Source organism: Aythya fuligula, chromosome 4 (genome assembly GCF_009819795.1).
Source record: "Aythya fuligula isolate bAytFul2 chromosome 4, bAytFul2.pri, whole genome shotgun sequence".
NCBI lineage: Eukaryota > Metazoa > Chordata > Aves > Anseriformes > Anatidae > Aythya > Aythya fuligula.
In genome coordinates this window covers 14,274,015-14,293,268 of record NC_045562.1, presented here as the reverse complement: position 1 = coordinate 14,293,268, position 19,254 = coordinate 14,274,015, and the positions used below count along the sequence as shown (strand labels likewise).

General features: G+C 47.3%; 1 protein-coding gene across 7 annotated transcripts in view; it reads left to right on the top strand.

The window, feature by feature from the left end:
- The window catches only part of EPHA5 (EPH receptor A5), a 189,610-nt gene that overhangs the window by 100,202 nt on the left and 70,154 nt on the right, over window positions 1–19,254 (top strand). For all 7 annotated transcript variants that reach the window (XR_004253209.1, XM_032186378.1, XM_032186376.1 and 4 more), the window contains exon 5: window positions 4,300–4,635. Coding sequence is in view for 6 of the 7 variants with exons in the window: in XM_032186378.1 (XP_032042269.1) it covers window positions 4,300–4,635 (336 nt within the window). In the remaining variant the exon portion in view is untranslated. The remainder of the gene's footprint in view (window positions 1–4,299; window positions 4,636–19,254) is intronic.

The following is a 19,254-nucleotide window of genomic DNA, read 5'->3' as shown; positions in this document are numbered from 1 at the left end:
TTGTTTAAAGTCCAGGCGTGGTGTGTGAAGCTCTATTAGGACGTGGCATGGCAGGACACCGAGTGCTTCTGAGGCAGATGAAAGGTTTAATGCTGACCCAGGCACTGCTCTGCTTCTGTCACCCACTGTTCCGGAGCGTGCTGCTGTGTCACATACAGAGCAAGCTGCTACAGCATTTTAGGATATTGAAGCAGCTCTGCTGGTGTTCCTGCTTGCTACCCCGAAAGCAAGGTGGATCATTTGAGCCCTCTCCATGCGTTTCAGTGCTAAGCCACTCTCACTTGTCTTAAGCATCCTTCCTTGGGATTTTGTCCTCATTCAGCTGTATTTCTGCTGCAGGTGGTAAGGAAAGCCTGTGTGTTACCCCATTTCAGCTGCAGGCGTAGTACATTTCAGCAGGGACAGTGAATAGCAGGTAGCAACATTTTAAACCCAACACGACAAAAGTTGCAAGGGAACATCTTGTCATGAACTGAAGCACAAGCAAGACAGGCTTGAGTCATGACTGGTAGGAAAATACTGCAAGTTTTGTGAATGTTTTCATTATTTATTACAGCAGAAGTTAATAATATTCATTGGATTCCCTCAACTTGAAATCTAGTTAATTTTAGAGAACACATCAGTGTTTGTTTTCGGCTCTATACCTAAGTCTCTGTGCAGTTGGTGCAACTATAAAATCACAATTTCCTGATTTCGAGAGAAAGTTTATCAGTCCCAAACTGCAGTGGTCTCACCACCATCACCAGCATTGCTAAATAAAACTGCTAAACCACTGTCAACTGCACAGATGAGCACAGTGGGGGAAAAAGACAAATATATGTTTATTTAATTTTTCCTAGTTATTTCCTATAATGCGGTCCAAAGAAACTATTGCCATCAGACAAAAAATGTTTGGTCCTGCCAGGCATTTGAGAATTCTCAGTATTGTTATGCATCTCCCAGGAAATAATTGAGCTTGATTTCTTCTTAATTTAGTAGTCCTAGCTTCAGTTCTTGCGAAATATCAATTTAAAATGAAAACATCAAAGTTACACCTTTTTCCCCCCTCTCATCTCTGATGAAGAATCCTGTTGCAGTTCAGAGCATACAGGGGAAATATGAATAAAGGGGAATGGCACAAAGAGCATAGAGGGAATAGGACAAGGTGGGACACTGATGTTTTTGTAGTGTTTGGTATATTCTCTTCTCAAAGGTTACTTTAGAGTTTGTGTGTGCATGTGCAAATATATATTAGTATCTCAGGGGAACTTTCTCAGGTTATTTTTTTACATGTGCATGTCAGCCAACAACAGGTTTGTTGTCCATCAAGAAAAACACCAATATCTTTATCTTCAGAAATGATTTGCTTTTGGTCAATGGATCGTGCTGCAGAAATGTCGAATCTGCCTTCTTAGGCCATAAAGTAGCAAAAAAAAAAAAAAAAAAAGAAGCAGTGAACGAATATATTCGTCCTTGACAAAGGGAGGTTTGGCAATGAAAACAGACCTTCTTAGGGCCCCTCCTCTTTGGGAGCTAAAACACCGTTTTCTTCTCCCAGCTGTGATTTTTCAAAGTTTTACCCATATGTGGTTTCAGGATTCTTCAAGTAGGTCTTGTTAGATATCTGCAGACTGCTAAAGACCTTTCTCAGAGCCCCTTTGAGAATGCTAATTTTATAGGTTATGAAGTCCCGCTAGCTTCAAAGCATTTCCACTGAAGTTGATGTTTTTAAACCTTCAAGAAGAGCAGCTGTACAAAGCAAGTAAAAACCTCTGGTGACTTTGCAAAAGTAATAACTTATCCTCTGTTAAAGACACGTTGTCCAATAAGTGGTTTTTTGTGCCTGAGTTCTTTATTTTCCTCTTAGAGTACTGGTAGCAGTAAAAGTGCATTCATCCAGCGGAAGAAAAAATCGGGCAATTTAACCAGCAAAAAAAGAAACACAACCCTGAGTGCAACGTATATAACTCCACACAGCTCCCGCGATGAATTTCATAGTTTCCATTATAGCAGTGTGAGTGTGACAGCACAGAAAATAGTTCTGCCTTCTGCTGTACTGCGGTGTCATTAGCTGAAGAGCGCTGGACCCCTGAGGTGCAGATTGCGAGAGGCGGGCTTGTGGAAACACTCAGCCTGGTGGCAGAGCCCTCTCCGCCCCAAGGACGTAGCAGCTCCTTCCAGTGTCTTCGTGCCTGGTGAACGGATGCTTGTTCCCCCTTTATAGTTCTGTGAAGCCATTATCTGGAGGATAATTGTAGTCTTCCCGTCCCGGCTCAGTTAGGAATTGTTGGCACGGCCGCAGTTGAGCACCTGGTCCTCCAACCTGCAGAGACCTGAGCCTGTGCTTCGTTTTAGGGATGGCAGCAAGTAGGCTGTCGACTTTAAATCAGCATGTGTGTGCAGATAGCTGGCAGCCAGAGCGTTTCCTGAACCTTCCTCTCTGCATCTGCCTCTCTGGGAGGTGAGTGAGCGTGCAGGGACCCCCTTCCAGCCCTACCTGCAGGGGCTAAACCCACAACGTGCCTCGTTTCCACATTAGCAAAGTTTTCATTCACAGATGACGGAACAAAATGTGCCTCCGACAAGGCCAATCTGCTGCTTCCTAAGCTAACCTAGCTTTTGTCTTTGACTGCTTTTCCCTGACAATAATATATATATCAGGATTATTTATTTCCCTTTGGCAGTGAGCTTCTCATTGAATCAGAACAGCTTGAGTTGAAATCATCGCAGTGTTTCATAACCATTACCAATTTTATAGACTTAAAAAGGGGAGTAGGAAAGGGAAACAGGGAAAAATGCTCCTGGTTTATAAGGTAGCTTCGGTTTTGCAACATTGCCCATTTTAAGTAACAAATGGAGTTAAATTATCACAACAAAACTAGAAGACGACAGCCTAAGACAGGCTGTTAAATTTGTAGGGGGTGCTAGCTGATGAAGCTAGCTGACGGGCACATATCAAGAAACTACTCATGGGTTTTGACAGCTTCATTCGAACTGGATGGCAGTATGTTGCCTTCGCTCCTCTACTTCCTTTGGAAAAATCCCAGTCTGTGCTGTATAGCTTCTGGTGATGCTGGGACTAAAATCCATCCCAGTTTTCTTTGATAAATTTCCCCATGCGAGGCTCCTGCATGAGGTCCTCGCTGTCCTTCCACGTTGTCTTCAGGGTGTATCTGCAGCCAGCCCTTCATCTCCAAGACAAGTCTATTAAAACAAACAGCTTCTTAAAACATCTTCGGGGCAGTATTTCCCTTTCCCTCCCCAAAGGGGCAGATTTCTCTAACGCAAAGCCATCGAGTGAGATGCGAGCAGTTCAGGTGTGCAGGCATCCAAGGAAGGGCCTGGCTTTTGGAAAGGTGCATGTCAAAAAATAAGCAAATAAATGGTCTCGAGGGTATCTCCAGGTGGGCAGCACAGCCACCTGTTGAATTGGGAATTGCTTTTAGAAACTTTGGCCTCAGTGTGTAAAGTGTTTGGTTTTTTTTTGCCCAGCTGTGGCCTCTCCCAGCAGGGTGAAGGAAAGCAGGCCGCATCTGCGGGGGCTCGGATACCTCTGCAGCAGCCGTTCCTCCTCAGATAGCTTTGCCAGAGCCATGCTGGCATACTGAGAGGGGAGGCTTGGCAAAAGAAGGGAACACGGTGAGGCTAACCAACCGTGCTGGTGCTCGGAGCTTGGCAGGGACCAAGAAGGCTGCCGTGGAGTAGCCAGATACGGCTGTGCTTGCGGTGGCCCGTGTAGATCACCATCTGTTTTGGGCTTCATCGAGTGTCTCGCTTAGGTGTGATTTGGATGCCCAGGCTTAGGCTTTGCTGTTGCCAAAGAGCTAATAGGGAGAAGCAGGCGGATGGAGGGGAGGATTCAGTGTTGGAATTGAGTACCAAAGCGGTGGGGAAACATCGGTGTGTGTCTTTTTTTAAGGATTTAGAGCTAGTGATGGGGTAAGGAGGGGGAATGTTGGCCTCCATTAAGCCAACGTGACTTGGGCAGAGCAAAGATTTGCAGCTCGCTTAGCAAGCAGAACAAGGAGGGCACCAGAGGCAATTCCCTGGTGTGAAACGTGCTGCTCCTGCTGGTTTTGAGCCAGCCCTGTGTCTCAGCCTCCCTTGCAGATGACTGTGTCCCAACACAGACCCTTTAAGGTAAGGTGGGAACGCTCAAATCCCCATCTTCCCGTTCTTTTGGTTGCTGCTGAAAATTTTCCCCGCGTGCTGTTTGGCACGTGAGCAACGTGGCAGCTCTGTGCAACCTAGAGAGTAGTAGAGAGCAGGATGACTGATAATACTGTTTTTACCATGTGTTTCTCTCGCTTTACAAACCAGGACCCCCCTCTGCTCCTCGGAGTGCCATCTCAAATGTTAACGAGACTAGTGTCTTTCTGGAATGGATTCCCCCTGCTGATACTGGTGGAAGGAAAGATGTGTCTTATTATATTGCATGCAAGAAGTGCAACTCACACTCAGGTCTGTGCGAGGCGTGTGGCGGTCATGTCAGGTACCTCCCCCAGCAAACCGGCCTGAAAAACACCTCTGTCATGATGGTGGATCTGCTTGCTCATACAAACTATACCTTTGAAATTGAGGCAGTGAATGGAGTGTCCGACCAGAACCCAGGAGCCCGGCAGTTTGTTTCTGTAAATGTAACCACAAACCAGGCAGGTAAGTGGATCTTCAACCCGGGGAAATGTCTTGGGGGGGGAGCCCAAGCCAGTCAGACCCGGTGCGGGCCTCCCGTTGAAATGGGTGGAAGTCCCCAGCGTGTGGAGGGCTGGGCTGTGGCCTCTTCAAATGTGTGGGGTGGAGGGGGGAGGTTGTGTCTCACAGGATATAATCACTGCAGTCTTCAACATGTTTCCTTCCAGCAGGACACACTTAGCATTTGTGGCTTTTTCCATTTTCTTTCACATTAAGCTACGTGGAGGTCCCACCACTTTTTTGCATTTCAGTGCATCTACCCACTAAACCAGCAGGAATACGATTGCCTCTCCTGTTGGGAAAGGGCAATCCCTAGGAGTTAATTTGGATTCCAAATGCCAGTGGTTTAAAACGTCCTAACTTGGCGGTTCCCCTGAGAAAATTGTTTTGAGTGACTTCAGGAAATTCAGTTCTTCAGTGTGATGCTGGACTCAGGCTGGTGACATACGGTACAGTGTCACTGCTTCTCTAACAAGGTAGGGCTGAGATGTCATCGCACACCGTGCCATTGGGTTTGCGCAGACAGACAGATCACGCAGACAGGCTCGTTCCTTTGTCCAGGGCTGGGAGCTGCCTGCCATCCATTTGGAAGCCCAGAGGGAGAAAAGAGTTGTTGCCTTGGGGGCAGGCAGACGGGGCACTGCAAAGCCCTGTGCCATGACAGAGGCAGGCGAGGAGCTGCTGCTATCCTCTGTCACTTGGAAGTGTGATGGGAGAAAAAGAACATGGTTACTACTCCTTCTGTGCACAGCAACACACCAGGCACATCACACAGCTTTTCTAAGACCCAGAAACCACCCCCCACCTCTGTTTCCTTTCTCTCCTTGTCTCTCATATGCTCTGTGTTTTGGGTTTTCTCCCTTTGCCTACCTGGCTTGCTTCCTGACATTTAATTTAGGGCCTCCAGCGGCACTTGTCTGCTGTGGAGCCCTTCCAGGAATGGAAACCAGTGGCATTTGGGACCACGAGGTTTGTGCTGCCAGATCGCCGGAGCCAGTACTTGCCTTCTCCTTCCAGACCAGACTTAGCCAGGAAATCTGGTGCGATGTGCAGAGTAACAGCTAGATGGAGATTGGCAGATCATCGCTGCAAAGCAGAAAAATGCTAGATGGAGCAGGGCTCTGTTTGGTTCTTGCTACCCAGGTGTATGTGCACAGGCTTGGCAGCCAGCAGTGAGAGTGCGATTGCATTGCACTTCATCAGATACCTGTCCTGGTAATTAGACTGGGTTGTTGAAGTGTTAAACAAATTGCTCAGATATATCTCAAGGAGAAGAAATAAAGGCATGCTGGGGTTGCTGCTCGCTGCTGATGGATGTGGCAGGAAATCTTCTGGAGGAGAATCAGAGGATGGCAGAACGACACCTGTTGAAGGCACCTGTGTAATACAGATCAGTGGGTGTTGTGGTCCTAATGCTGTTTACTGTTGTTGTACTGTGAAGGCTGCTGCCAGTAACTCCACTGCTGGAAGGAGATTTTCCTGTTGGTAGGTTTGTGTTGGCATTTCATCGCTGGCACTACATTTTCCCTGATATGCAGAGTTAAATCCACATAAACCTCCATAAATGTAGCTGCGTGAGAGAAGATGATACATTGCTGATCGCTCCAGTCTGTGAGGAAACGGTCCTGTTCCCTGAGTTATGTGCCAAATTCCCAATAGTTGCAGCCGGATTTATCTGCGGAGCTGGCTTCCCTTGCCTCCAGCCAAGAATGCCTCTTTTGCACAATTATTACCTATGGCTGAGTGTTGAGAGGTCTGTTGTAGGAGATGGCAGTAGACCTGTGGGTTTCGTGTGACAAATGCAGCTCCTGGTAAGGCTCGTGGGTAAGTTCAGTTGGTAGGAGTGTGATGCAGCCAGGGGGAGTTGTGGTGGATCAAGCCAGGAGTGTTTAATGTACCCTGTAGTACCGAAACGGCACCTGTGTATGCTCTCATGTTTGATTCAATGGGAGGTGTTTGCAAAATCTGATCATCACCCAGAGGGAAGGTGCAAGGCTCCGTCCAAAGCAAGGAGTGGGGTATTTTGTTGTCTCTGTGGCTTGTCCCCTCCGCCCCCCAAGTTCCTACAAAAAGAAAACCAGGCCTGTTTGCTCGCTGTACAACCCATGCATCAGACGTGCTTCCCAGTAACACAGCTTGCCCTCTGCTCTCTGGGCACCCCCCGGGGTGGTGATCAGTTTGTCCATGCCAGAAACAAAGCAGCTAGAGACAGAGACCCTGCAAATTAGGCTAGCTGCCAGGCATGGAGACGTGGATATCTGTTTTCTTTAGGTTCCTCTGAAAAATGCCCTTTGGGGCTAGTAAGAGAGGTGTGCAGTCAGAGTGGTTCATGGCTGGCCTTACCCAGCGATGCTGGATCTCTCTGAAGGAGCCTCACCTTCAGCTGTCCTCGAAATTAGAGCAGGCAGAATGTATGGGGCCTTGGGGGGGCTCAGCCCACTCATCTCCCCATGAGATCAGCACCAAACACTCTGCTCTGGGGCCCTGTCCTTTGTCTCACACGGGTTTTCAGCTAGGATGATTACGTTTCCGTGAAGGCTGGTGTAATTAGGTAGAGTCACTAAAAGCCTGGTAGTGATTCAAGGCCAACTGCGGCAATAGGAGAAAGTCTGCTACAAGAACTGCTTGCTGTGGAAAATGAAAAAAATTGCATGCCATGGGATAGGTCTGGCTGTTTGAGTCCCGCTGGCTGGTATTCACTAACCCAGCGCCGCAGAGAAATGCCGGGGTTTATTTTGTTGTTTTGGCTTTGTCAGCCCCGAAAAGACCGTGCTAATTTCAGGACTGCGGAGAACGCGCAAGCAGCAGGATGTTGGCTGCACCACGGCTTCTACACATGGGAGCTTTTGGCAGCAGAAACTGCGTCTGGTTTGGGTTCTTGAAGGGATTGCTTCCTGACAAAAATGTGTTTCTTTCCAAACTAATTTGTTCCCCTTCCTTCTCTCCCCAATTTAAAATAATCAAAAAGACCTTGCACTGGCGATCTGTCTGGCATTTTCAGACTAATTTCAGACTATTTTCCTCTGAACTTTGGAAATCAAGTTTGGAAATACAGCAAGAAAACAGTAATGGTTGCACAAAGGATGCAGTGAATCAGCTAATCTCAGCTGGGGACCCCAGCACACTTGGGCTCTGTCAGTCCCAAGGGATGTGATGGTACCAGGGATGGGACCTGTCCGTGTTGGATGCTGTGCCCTTAGGCTCAGGACTGGTTCCCTGTCACACTTTGCTTTCCCACTAAGTTTCTGTTGTTTCCATAGGATTTTGCAGACATTTTCTGCTAGGTACTTTCACTAGAAAGGTTGTAAAATGCTGCCAGCCACGAGAGGTGGAACGTAGAAGTCTCCATCATGAGTAGTCCTGTGACGAAAGACTGAGACAGCTGGGGATGTTCGGCCTGAAGAAAAGAAGGCTCTGGGGAGACCTCACCGCAACCTTTCAGTGCTTAAAGAGAGCTTATAAAAAAGATGGAGAGCAACCTTTCACTTGGTCAGATAGTGATAGGACAAGGGGGAATGGTTTTCAACTAAAAGAGGGGAGATTTAGGTTAGATGTTAGGAGGAAATTCTTCGCTCAGAGGGTGGTGAGGCGCTGGAACAGGTTGCCCAGAGAGGCTGTGGATGCCCCATCCCTGGGGGTGTTCAAGGCCGGGTCGGGTGAGGCCCTGAGCAACCTGATCTCATGGGTGGCATCCTTGCCTATGGCAGGGGTTAGGACAGGATGATCTTTGAGGTCCTTTCCAACCCAAACCATTTTGTGATGATTCTTTCATTCTATGACTCTTTACAGCTGCTGCAGGCAGAGGAGCTTACTCCCTTCATCTCCTTCTTCACCTTTTCCAACTACTCCCAAATATCTGGTGCAGCTTCCTCCCCAGGTGTGAGTCCTCTGCCCCTGTCAGAGCGTGGCCAGACGAGCTGTTGCTGATAGTGCAGCTACCCTTTGTCACAGCAGGGGTAGTTCTGGGATTTGAGGGCCAAGCCATCCTTTTTTTTTCTTCACGTTTTTGTCTTTCTGAAACTGCCACATAACGCCTCTTTCTATACCATTTCTAGAGAGCAGTCTGCCCGTGCCACTAACGCTGAAGTTGGCTGTTCGTGAGGCAACCGCACGGCATTTTTTCTTAGGGATTTCACCAAGCTGGGTGATTAAGTAGCGCTGTCACTCCAGACAAAGGTGTGCATCTCCCACGAGGTGTTTCATCTTATCTGCCCCGTGTACAGAAGGCACCTACCATGAAGTCTTGCTCAGGGCCAGGTGTCTCGTAACGGGCCTGTAGGGAGCAGGTGGTTGTGATCTGTGGCAGCAGCCGAGGAGTTTTCTTTGCCTTTAGTCTCCAGCATCTTCTGTGCTGGGAATGGGAGCTGGCCTAGGGGTCTAGGAGCGAGGCAGTTCCTCTGCATATTTCCTCTGCTTACTTCCTTTACGCTTAAAGGCCTCCTCTCTGTGTTTTCAGGTAAGCCCCTTGCCTGTTTTCTGTTTGAAAAGCTAGAAACCAGTGTTCAATCCAGCTCCGTGACCTGTATGATATTTTCAAGCCTTTTGGGGAAGAGGGCAAGAAAGATCTGGATGTGCTCGCTAACAGAGGAGGAATTAGTGTGTCTAATGCCTCGAGGAGCCTGCATGCCTGAGGCCAAAACAGAGGTACAAGATGCGTCCTGTGGTGCAGCAGTGATATCTGAGCAAAGATGTTGGAGGACAGGACCTGGCAACCCATGCTGCTGCCTGGGAAGCAGGGACAGGTTCTTCCTTGACCAAAAAAAAAAAAAAAAAAAAAACCACAAAACTCTTGGAGCAGCTAGAGAGCTGTCAGGAGCAGGGAGGTGTGCTGAGAGCCATGACCCTCACTCTGACTGTGCAGGTTTTGACACCAAAGTTGCAGGGATCAAAGGAGAAGGGGTTTTCCTTAGCGCTCAGGATGTACCAGCCTTTGAAAAGCAGCCCAGTGCAGTTTGGATAGGGAAACCTGTGATGTAAAGCTTCTTGTAATCTTACGTTAACAGCCATGTGCTCTTGAAACTGCGGGACAGCAAACTTGGAAGAGAACACCAGGAAGCAAGGTGAGAAGATGACAGCATCTTGAAGGGGGGAGGGCAGCTTGCTTATATTCTTATATTCTTATATTCACAACTTTTTAACCAGAACTGTTAGCCTAGGACATGTGAAAGCTTAAACAGGTCCTTATTTTTGTAAAACTCCTTTTCCACAGCCAAGGCGGTGAGCAGGGCTTGCCTGTAAATGGCAGTGGTAACAGTGCTTGATCCCCTGAGCTGCATCGTCTTCCTGGCAGTGGTCAGGAGTGGGTACCACAGAAAGGGCAAGAGCACAAGGCAGACACGTGCTGCTGTTCCCTTAGTGTGCTCTCCAACCTCTCGGGAGCACCCCTCGGTACTTTACAGCCCTTAATGGATTTTTTCTTCCACAAATTTGTCTAAGCATTTTATGAACTCCAAGAAAAATTTAGCAGCTGCAGGCAATTCTGTATGAATTGAGTATGTCTGATAGTTTAAGCCGTGCTTTAGATTCCTGTTGGTCAGAGAGGAGCTATTAGTGGCATAAATAGAGCGTTTAAGACTTGCAATTGCATATCTGTGTGGAAACTGCTGTCATTTAGAGATACCGTGCTAGTTTCCAGGGCGTTACCACAGGTATCAGGAACAACCTGAACGAGGCACTCTGGAAAGCAAAGCGTCGTCTTACCAGTATGGACTGATACAGGGATACTTTACTAAGTGTAATTGGTGCTGCCTTGGAGACTTCTGCCTCATTATGAGGGCTCCTGTGTTGGAAAGGAGGTTTTCAGGTTTCCTCCCTAGGAGAGGGAGGATCTTTCGTCCTTTTATGTAGTAGTGTAGCCTGTGGAGTGGTTTTGAATGGTTCCCAGCCCAGGCCTTGCTGCATCCCTTGAAGTTGCTGGGGTTTTTCCCCCTGATTGCAGAATAAGTGGCATCAAAAGCTGGGAGTTTTTGAGCAGTCCGCTTTGAACTTTTCTGCTGTCAGGCTTTTTGACTCCAGCTGAAGCCCGAGCCCACTGGGGAGCTTTGCTGGCGTGCCACGTATCGAGTTTGCAGCGAGGGAGAATAATTTCGTTTGTGGATCCTCATCCGTTTCCTGAAGTTAACTACCAGGGTGTGCTTTAGGTAGGTATAAGCCTAAATAATCTAACGAGGTCCCTACTGGTGACACCAGCAGGAGTGTGTTTGTATGGGTGACCGACCAGAGGGAAGGAAGTCCGTGGTATCTTTGTCCCAGCATTAGGCCAGGCTCTCCTTCATGGCTTTCACTTCATTTTTGCAGCCTAGTTGCATGTAGTCAAAGCAATTATAAATAGCTAGAAAACAGAAAAGTAAAACCTGAAAGCCAGCAATGCACAAAGGGTTTATTATTTGATTTTTTTTTTTTTTTTGTGTGGTGGCTGCATTCATTCTGAATGCAAAGTCTTCTTCAGAGACCAACCTATTCCAGAGCTGCAAGTTCACCCCAGCCCAGATGGCTGGGTGTCTGTTACCAAATGAATTATGGATCAGTTGAATATTTTATAGTTTTATTTATAGCTCCCCAGTTGGTAATTGCCACTTTCTCATAGTTTGGTATAAGCATTTTTGTTGCACGTAGAATATCAGAAATAAATACTTGAGCATTAAAATAATTGTTTGAAATTAAAAAAAATAAATAATAACAATCCTCAAGTTCAGTCATTTCAGAGGTCATTTTTATTCTTAAAACGTGAGGCAAACCTGCTGATATATGAGGACATTACCAGATGAAATAAACGTTTTCCTGCGTCTGCAGACAGACATTTCAGTTTTGACATGAAATTAAAATGTCTCATTTACAGCTGAAAATAAAAATAATAAGTAGTAGTCATCCCCACCCATCCTCCTCCTAAAAGAGGGTGAGAGAAGGGCATTGAAGCTCTCACTCCCCCAGTTTCCCAACTGATGACATCCATCGCGTGGTGTGTGGTGTGGTGCAAGCTTCATTTGTCTTGCTTCTTGATAGTAAAGCCATTAGTTTCCTTCACACCACTGGTGAGACAGACACATGAGCCGTGAAAAACGAATGCCCGGTCACACTGGAGGAAATCTCACCTGTGGGCTGCCCCCAGCTGGTGCCACGCTGCCTTTCCCCCAGTATATCCCAGAGCCACCAGCAATGGAGCCTCACACCTGTAGCAGAGGTAGGGCAGCCCACGTCTGGATTTTTAGATGTGTATAAGGAGCAAATACGGAGATTTTGGAAAGAGTACGGAGCAGGCCGTGCTGAAATCAGATATTCTGTTCCCATGCTAAACGCTAGGCATGTGGTGAAAACTTCCCAAGGTCAGAGCTGTAGGAAAGTCGTGTATTTGCAGAGCACCCTTGATGTTATATTGCAAGAGTGATAATGCTGCTTTAAAATTTTATTTCCCATTTTGCTGGCACACTTCTAAAGAATTGCCAAGTAATCTTATATTAATCTAATTCTAATCACCTTAAAATGCAGTCTTTGGGGCCAAGGAGTTCTTTGTGTTGCGCCGAGCGCAGTACTTGGCAGAGAGCAAAAGTTAAAGCATCAAAAATGGTTTCGTTGCCCATCAATGTATAGATTTTTTTGAATGCAGCTTTGGAATTCTACTGCTAATAAAATGCTATTCAGCTCTTTAGTCTCCATCTGCAAGCTGATAATTCCTTTGTGTGATATGTTATTTCTCTGATTCTAGCCCTGAAAGTAATTTTATGTTTTTACCAGTCTGCGTAGACGACACTTCTGAAAGTGCTCTTAAGATACAAGGACTCAAAAATAGCCAAAAAAAAAAAACCGAGAAGACTGTAAAAATATTTTCCGTGCTGCCAGATAAATAGCAGGGGACTAGTAGGCATTAATAAGTGTCCCACTTGCTCTCTGACTGCAGCTTCTTTAACGTACCGAGTAAGCTCTTTACAGTAATCTCCCTCAAAAGTTAAATATGACAGCGCAGGAGCCAGAGTTGCTGGAAACGTTTGTGTTTCAGTGATTGTGCACTGAGTGAGATGTGGCACAGAAATGCTGCTTGGGGTACAGCGACTTCGCAGTGCACTTCTTTCCCATGAAACTATCATGCTGGTAGGAATTGGGATGAATGGGAAGCTGCAAGAAAGAACCGAGCAGCGTGGATGTGTTTGTGTGCACACAGACACACAGAAGTGTGTGTACAGACACCGTGCAGAAGACAGAGGTCACCCTCCCTTGGTTTTTGGGAGGTCTGCATGGCAGCTTCTATTTATTTGTCATTTAACGAGGATTTTTTCCCGTTGGTTGTTTCCTCTTCTTGCTGATTCACCCGGTGTCTGCATCCCTGGAGCAGGGTGGCTTATGCGTCTCAGGAAGGATCTTGCTGTATCCAACCTGAGCTCCAGCTGGCGAAGTGTGTGAATTACAGGCTCCTGCTTAGTATTTTATAGTCGCGGACAGGTCGAAATGCTTTTCTACCCTGGGTTGCTTGTTACTTGAGAAGCGTAATTCAGCAAGGCCGGAAGGGTTTTTGCAGATCCTCTGCTGTGGTTGTTAGTACAGTGAGCTTCAACAGCAAATAACCCCTTGCTGGTTTTTGGAAAGACACCTGAAACGATACTTCAGGGCCTTCGATTCCTTACAAAGGGTTAATGTAATAGCAGACTCTGGGCTGGCTGGTGCTTTATCCCAACCTGCTGCTCCTCCCTGGGGGGCTGCAGAGCTCCACCTGGAGAGCTGAGAGTGATGCCAAGGTGACAGACAGCTGGGCAATAAACCATCTTTCTCTCACAGCAGCTGGGCCAAAGTTCAGATACATGCAAATACTACAAAAAGCCCAGAGTTTGAAGGCTTTAATTAAAGCACGCTTCAGATGTACTTATTTGCTCACGTGGTAGAATGCTTTCTGCATCTCCCGATCCTGGAGGAATAATCCTGATCAAAGCGAGGAACTAATGGGATTTCTGGCTAGATCAGTACAATAGAAATCACCAGAAGGAAAGCAGCCTTATTTATTTATTTGCCTGCTTCTTCCGGGTTGATAATTTTACAAATAGCAGGTCTGATCAAAAGACCCTGTCCAAATTGTTGCAGGACACCCACTGCTTCCAGTGGCACTGGCCCAGGCTTGCAGCAAGCAGACACCAGCCGAGAGTTTTTATAGGATCACAGAACCGTAGAAGGGTTTGGGTTAGAAGGGACCTTAAAGCTCCTCCAGTTCCACCCCTCTGCCACGGGCAGGGACACCTCCCCCCAGACCAGGTTGCCCAAAGCCCCATCCAGCCTGGCCTTGGGCACCTCCAGGGATGGGGCAACCACAGCTCCTCTGGGCAACAAGCCAGGGTGCGGGGTGGGCAAGGGGCTCTGTGCTCCTGCCGTGGAAATCCCACTGCTGCCTCTTCTCCCAGCACATCTGAACCCCAGCAGCTCAGATGCAAGCCACAGGAGTATGCACAAAGCAGGCTGTGTTGTAATTCCTGCAGGGTGCTCTGTGCTGCAGGGCATTTGGCAGGGAGAAGCATAGATACCTCAAAAGCAGCGTTGCAGAATTAGTTGGAAAATGCCTGTGGAGGGCACTTGCACCCTCTCACTGCCTTCCAGGGAACGTGCCTAGCAAGCATCCGCTGTGTTTTTGCATCTCACTGCATAAAACTTTGGGGTTTGTGCTTTTTTTGTTTGTTGTCGCTGGCTTTGTTTGACATGCAGTCACCTAAGTCCTTGTGACGGTACTCTTGGAAAAAAAATAATCATTGGAATTATGTCTCCTCCTAAACTAGTTTTGGTAGCTGAAGCAGGATGTGCTACTTTGTTTTGTGTCCCTAATGAATCGGATAAAAGCAATAAAATCGGGTTTGTGCTCTCTCTTTCAGTTTGCCAGGGTTTGCAGCACCCTTGCAGCATGCGTCTGAGGGTGTTCAGAGCGTCCTCCCACCTCCTCTGCAGTCTGGAGAGAAACCGGTGCTCAGCTGACTAGATTACTAATTGCACTACTCCCCGAGTTGTCTTTCACACAGTTCTGCATGAGTGTGGCTTATTACAGAGGACAGGCCTGCACGGCACTGTTATCCTGTCACCTCTGGGGCTCTGCCTTCCTTGCAGCGGGTTCCTGCCTTGAATCATTAAAACGTGCAGCTCCGCGGCTCTGCCTTGATCCGGTGAGGCTAGCACCGAGCATGAAATCACTCGCTGACCTTGCCAGAGACTTACGGTGCGATTCTCTAAACATTTGGCTATGCAAGGGCAGTTTCCCCAGCGAGGTGCTCTCACCCAGTTCAGCAAACTGGAGGAGCATAGCTGCAGAAATTACCGGGTTGTTTAATTTACGCCGTATCTCTTTGTACCAGGTGCGGCTCAGTCCCTGCAAGGAGCTTTAGAGGAGCTGGAGGATGGCCGGGCAGGATGCACATGAGGGCACAGACCCAGCTCCACCTTTCCCAAAACTGCACACAGCAACGAGCAAAGCTGGGCGTGCGTGAAGGACGAAATGCCCCGTGCTTCCCGCGGAGGTGATGCACCAACCTCTCTGCTAAGCGATGGCTGAGGCTTCAGGGGGAGCTTCTGTCAGTCGGATAGCCCTGTGGTGCTGTTCACAACCTCTGCAGAACACCTCTACGCATCAAAAAGTCCCCATAAAGTAGCCAAATAGCAGCCAATAAGTATTTCTTGTGCTCAATAACGACAGTACATCCATAGGGGCCTCACACTGATGGTGTCCTCCGAGAGTAGTGAGCCACGGATGGCTGCTGCTTTAAGTTCAGCTCGTGCAGTGTCCAGTTCTTTTAGGACAAAATATGGAAGGGAAATACGCGGTCATTATTCAAATGAATGCAGTAAATAGATTCAAGTTGGCTCAGCTTTCTTGTATCCAGACCTGATCCACGCAGCGCGTGCCATTTCTAGCAGGGGCCAGGGGAGGTTTAACACAGTAGGTCTGGCCTGGTGACAGAGTTTGCAGAATGGCAGCTTCAGATGTGGTTTTTTTTTTTTTTTTTTTTGGCGTGTCTGTCCGTGCTGTGTACTCGTGATGTGTGAGAAGGGGCGTCTCGTGGCAGCAAATTGTCTGTATCTGCAAAAGGATATGCAGCAGTGTTTCTGTCTGAAGCTTTTGGTGAGCTAATGGTGCTGAAGAGCACAGGGGGAAGCATGGCATGGGGTGCGTTTGCTCCCATCTCTGTTGCACTCGTTACGTTTCCCTTCTTCCTTCTTTTAGACCATCAGCCAGGAAAGACAGTCTTTGATCCAAGTCCAGCTGCCCTTCCTAGCTGAGTGCAAGGTATTGACTGCAAGACATTTGGAGGGTGAACTGTGCTTTGTCTGCTAAACACGGAACCATTAATAATATGACTGTATTCATCGCAAGTGGTTGCAAATTCCAGTGCCCTGGCGATTAAACGTAACTAAAATCCTGATCCATTTGACTTTCTATCCAGGGGGAGAGCAATTGCTACCTCTTCAGTAAATACATTCGGTTTTATTTGGCCTTTGGCAGTAATAGTATTTAGACTGTCTTGGCAACTATTCACTGATGAGGGTCCAAAAAAAGCACTTAACAAAATCAAGTGATAGCAGTAATGAAGTGCTAAAGACGCTGACACTTTGTTTATCCTCTTGAGAGCTTAGGGAAGGTTTCAGCAGCTCCTCCTGTTTTCTCTGCCTCTTAACTTTTGAACCCAGCTCTCCAGACCGTCTCTGATAAGGGCGGCCTCCAGCTGGGGACATCTCTGCACGGGGAGATGTCATGTTCTCTGTGGTCTGGGCTCCCCAAACCCCATGGCTGAGCCCCAGGCTTGTGCTTGAGGGGTTTACACTGGTTTAACAGGAGAACATCCACATATCTGAACTATGGGGCTGTCAGGAGATGCCTACATCTCCTGCTCTAGTTGCTCTGCCTCATGAGAGCAGTGCTGTACTCACAGGGATGGGGCACATCATGTCACTCCTAAGCCATCGACCCTGGAAGGTCAGTCCCGTGGTTGTCACCTCTGCCCTTTTCCACGGAGGGGAAGATTTTAGTGCTACGTCTTCTGGAGGATCGCTCCGGCACGTGCAGCTGCTGCCTTCTCCCTTTGCCAGGTGAGTGCTTGAAAACCTCAGAGGTGCCTCGAGTCAGACGTTTTTATAGCTGCCATTTGGCCGAGTCGGGAGTGTTTTCCTCTCCAAGAGAAGCAGCAGCTATTTTTCACAGAGCAAATGAAACCACCTGTTTGGTTCGCCGGGCTTCATTCAGTCCCCTGGCAGCCCCACACAACCTTTAGGGCCCAAAGGAGTCTTTGAAGTACCATTGAATTTCATTGTTAGCATCTCAGTCATTTACCTTGAATGGAAGAGGGTATTTTTTCACTCGAAGGCATGAATAAACTCTCTAGATTGCAGGAAATAATCCCCTTAAAGGAGAGTTAAAAGCACCTTCTTTTAATATGGGATGGGAGGAGGCAAGAGAAAGGAAGCCTCGTGCCGAGCTCTGCCTAGGACCGCATCAGCTCTTTTTGAAAGGGCTGGATTTTGTTCAGTGATTAGAAAGTGAATAAATCAGATGAAAGGAAGGAGCCGATGACAGGGTGATACATGTGTTGGAGAAGGGGAGGGAGTGGCAAAGGAAAAGCATAATGTGGGTGACTTTAATTATGTGGAAGGTGGGAAGATTGACTTCCCGATCCTGAATGGTGTGCGAGAAGATATATTAGGCTATATTCTGCGAGGGGCTGATGAGGTCTTCTTGAAGATGTTGGTAGTTACTTGGAAGAAAAAGGTGCACTGGCTGGCAGTATTTATGAGTGCTTTAATTACATTTCACAGACTGAGTTGCAATTAGAAGGGAAGGGAAAAAAAAAAAAAAAAGGAAAGAAAAGATGTACAGCTTGTGTTAAGAGCAAGGTGATAAATCTGTGGCTAAGGATAACGGTAAACAAGGTAGCTGTACATCATAGCATCACTTGCACACTTCTATTTTTAGGTGTTTATTCCTCCTCCCTTCCTCCTCCCACCAGAAGCAAAATGCTCATAAAGGGGTCAAACACAGGCTTCCGTTATTCATCTTCAAAGATGCAGGAGAAAGATCATTTGCAATAGCTGCACTACAAGGCTATTACTTTTTGCCAAATCATTAACTGTGTCGTAAAACAGCACTCCAGAAAAGGCAGACAGAGACAGATCGCAACATTTGTCTCTGTACCCGCATGAATGGTGTAAAAATATTGCTATCATTACTGCATCCTTTCACGTTGTGTGTAGTGCTACCAATTCCCACACTTTGGGATTACCAGTGTTAGAAGCTCCCCCAGTTGGCTTCTCACCCAGGTGACCGCAATGTCTGGTTGTTTTAACGTCAGGAAGTAACGCTGAAAGGAGATCTCCAAAATTGCTCAGCGCTGGCTTTGTTCTCTTCCGACTTTAGTCAGCAAAGGGCTTTGCTGTTTAGTTGGTTGGGAAGTAATACCTCCAAGTCTGAGCGGCTTTGACACGTCCCGTCTCAGGATATCCCTGTTGCATGCCTTGGAAATAAGATTTTATGTACTTTTTACCCGTAGATGCAAGGTGTTTGCCAGTATGTTGTAGGTACGAGGTCCATTTTATCTCATATCAGTGCTAGGTACAGGGAATACCTTGGATAGTGCAGCATCGCTAATTAAAGTAAGACTGCAAACAGGTCATGACACGCTGAAATTCGAGCTGGAGAGCTGCAGGAATTAGCTGGTGAGATTGCTTTCACTTAGATAACATCAGTCCTCCCTCTGATTAATAGAAGGACTAACAACAGCTCTTAGGAGTGGTGAAACAGCTGCGGTGAATCCCTGGCAGTGCTTCCAGGTGGGTAGGATTTGTTGCTCTTGGCTTTTCTTTAATTCCACGATCACACTCAAAGTTAAGCAGATCAGAGAAGCTTCCTTTTCTCTGCTCCTGTCAAAACCATAATCCTTGTTTATTTAAAAGCAGCAATGTCAGGAATAAGGTATGATGGAGTGTAATTGCAAAGTTCCTATTTGGTAATTAGTATCTTGGAGCCATCTTAATGCTATTAAGAAACAGGCATAATTGCATGTAGGATGTGTATATTTATCATGGGAGCTGGCACTGCAAGCCATTAGGAGGCATCTATAGCTTTGCTGTACGCTGCACATAGATTAATCTAGTTTAGGATACTTAAGAGCCTGTCAGAGAGATGTTCCCGTCACCACGCAGTTGTACAGTCGAGTGGTAGGAGAGAGCTCAGAAAGGCAGCAGATGTTTCCCATAGCCCAGGTACAACGACACTGCAGACCCTGATATTTATCCCTTTCAAGAGGTTTCCCTGTTGCTGGCTGCAGCGTTCACCCCTGCATGTTTTGTGCACGCAAACAAAAGGGAAAAATTGGTGAGGGACAGGAGAGAGCCGCGCTCATTTCAGCGTGAGCTCTGGCTGGTGAGCAGGGTATTTGTGTGTGCCAGCATCGGCAGAGAGAAACCTGGGCTCCCGGGAGCAGCCTGGAAGAGGCATGCCCGCGATACGATTCCAGCCACACGTGACAAGCCCAGGTCTCTGCCACATTAAGTGAGAAAATTGTTGTTAGGGATTAAGCATGTTTTCTGGTCAGCCCACCGAAGTATAGGTAGACTCAGCTTGTTACAGAAATA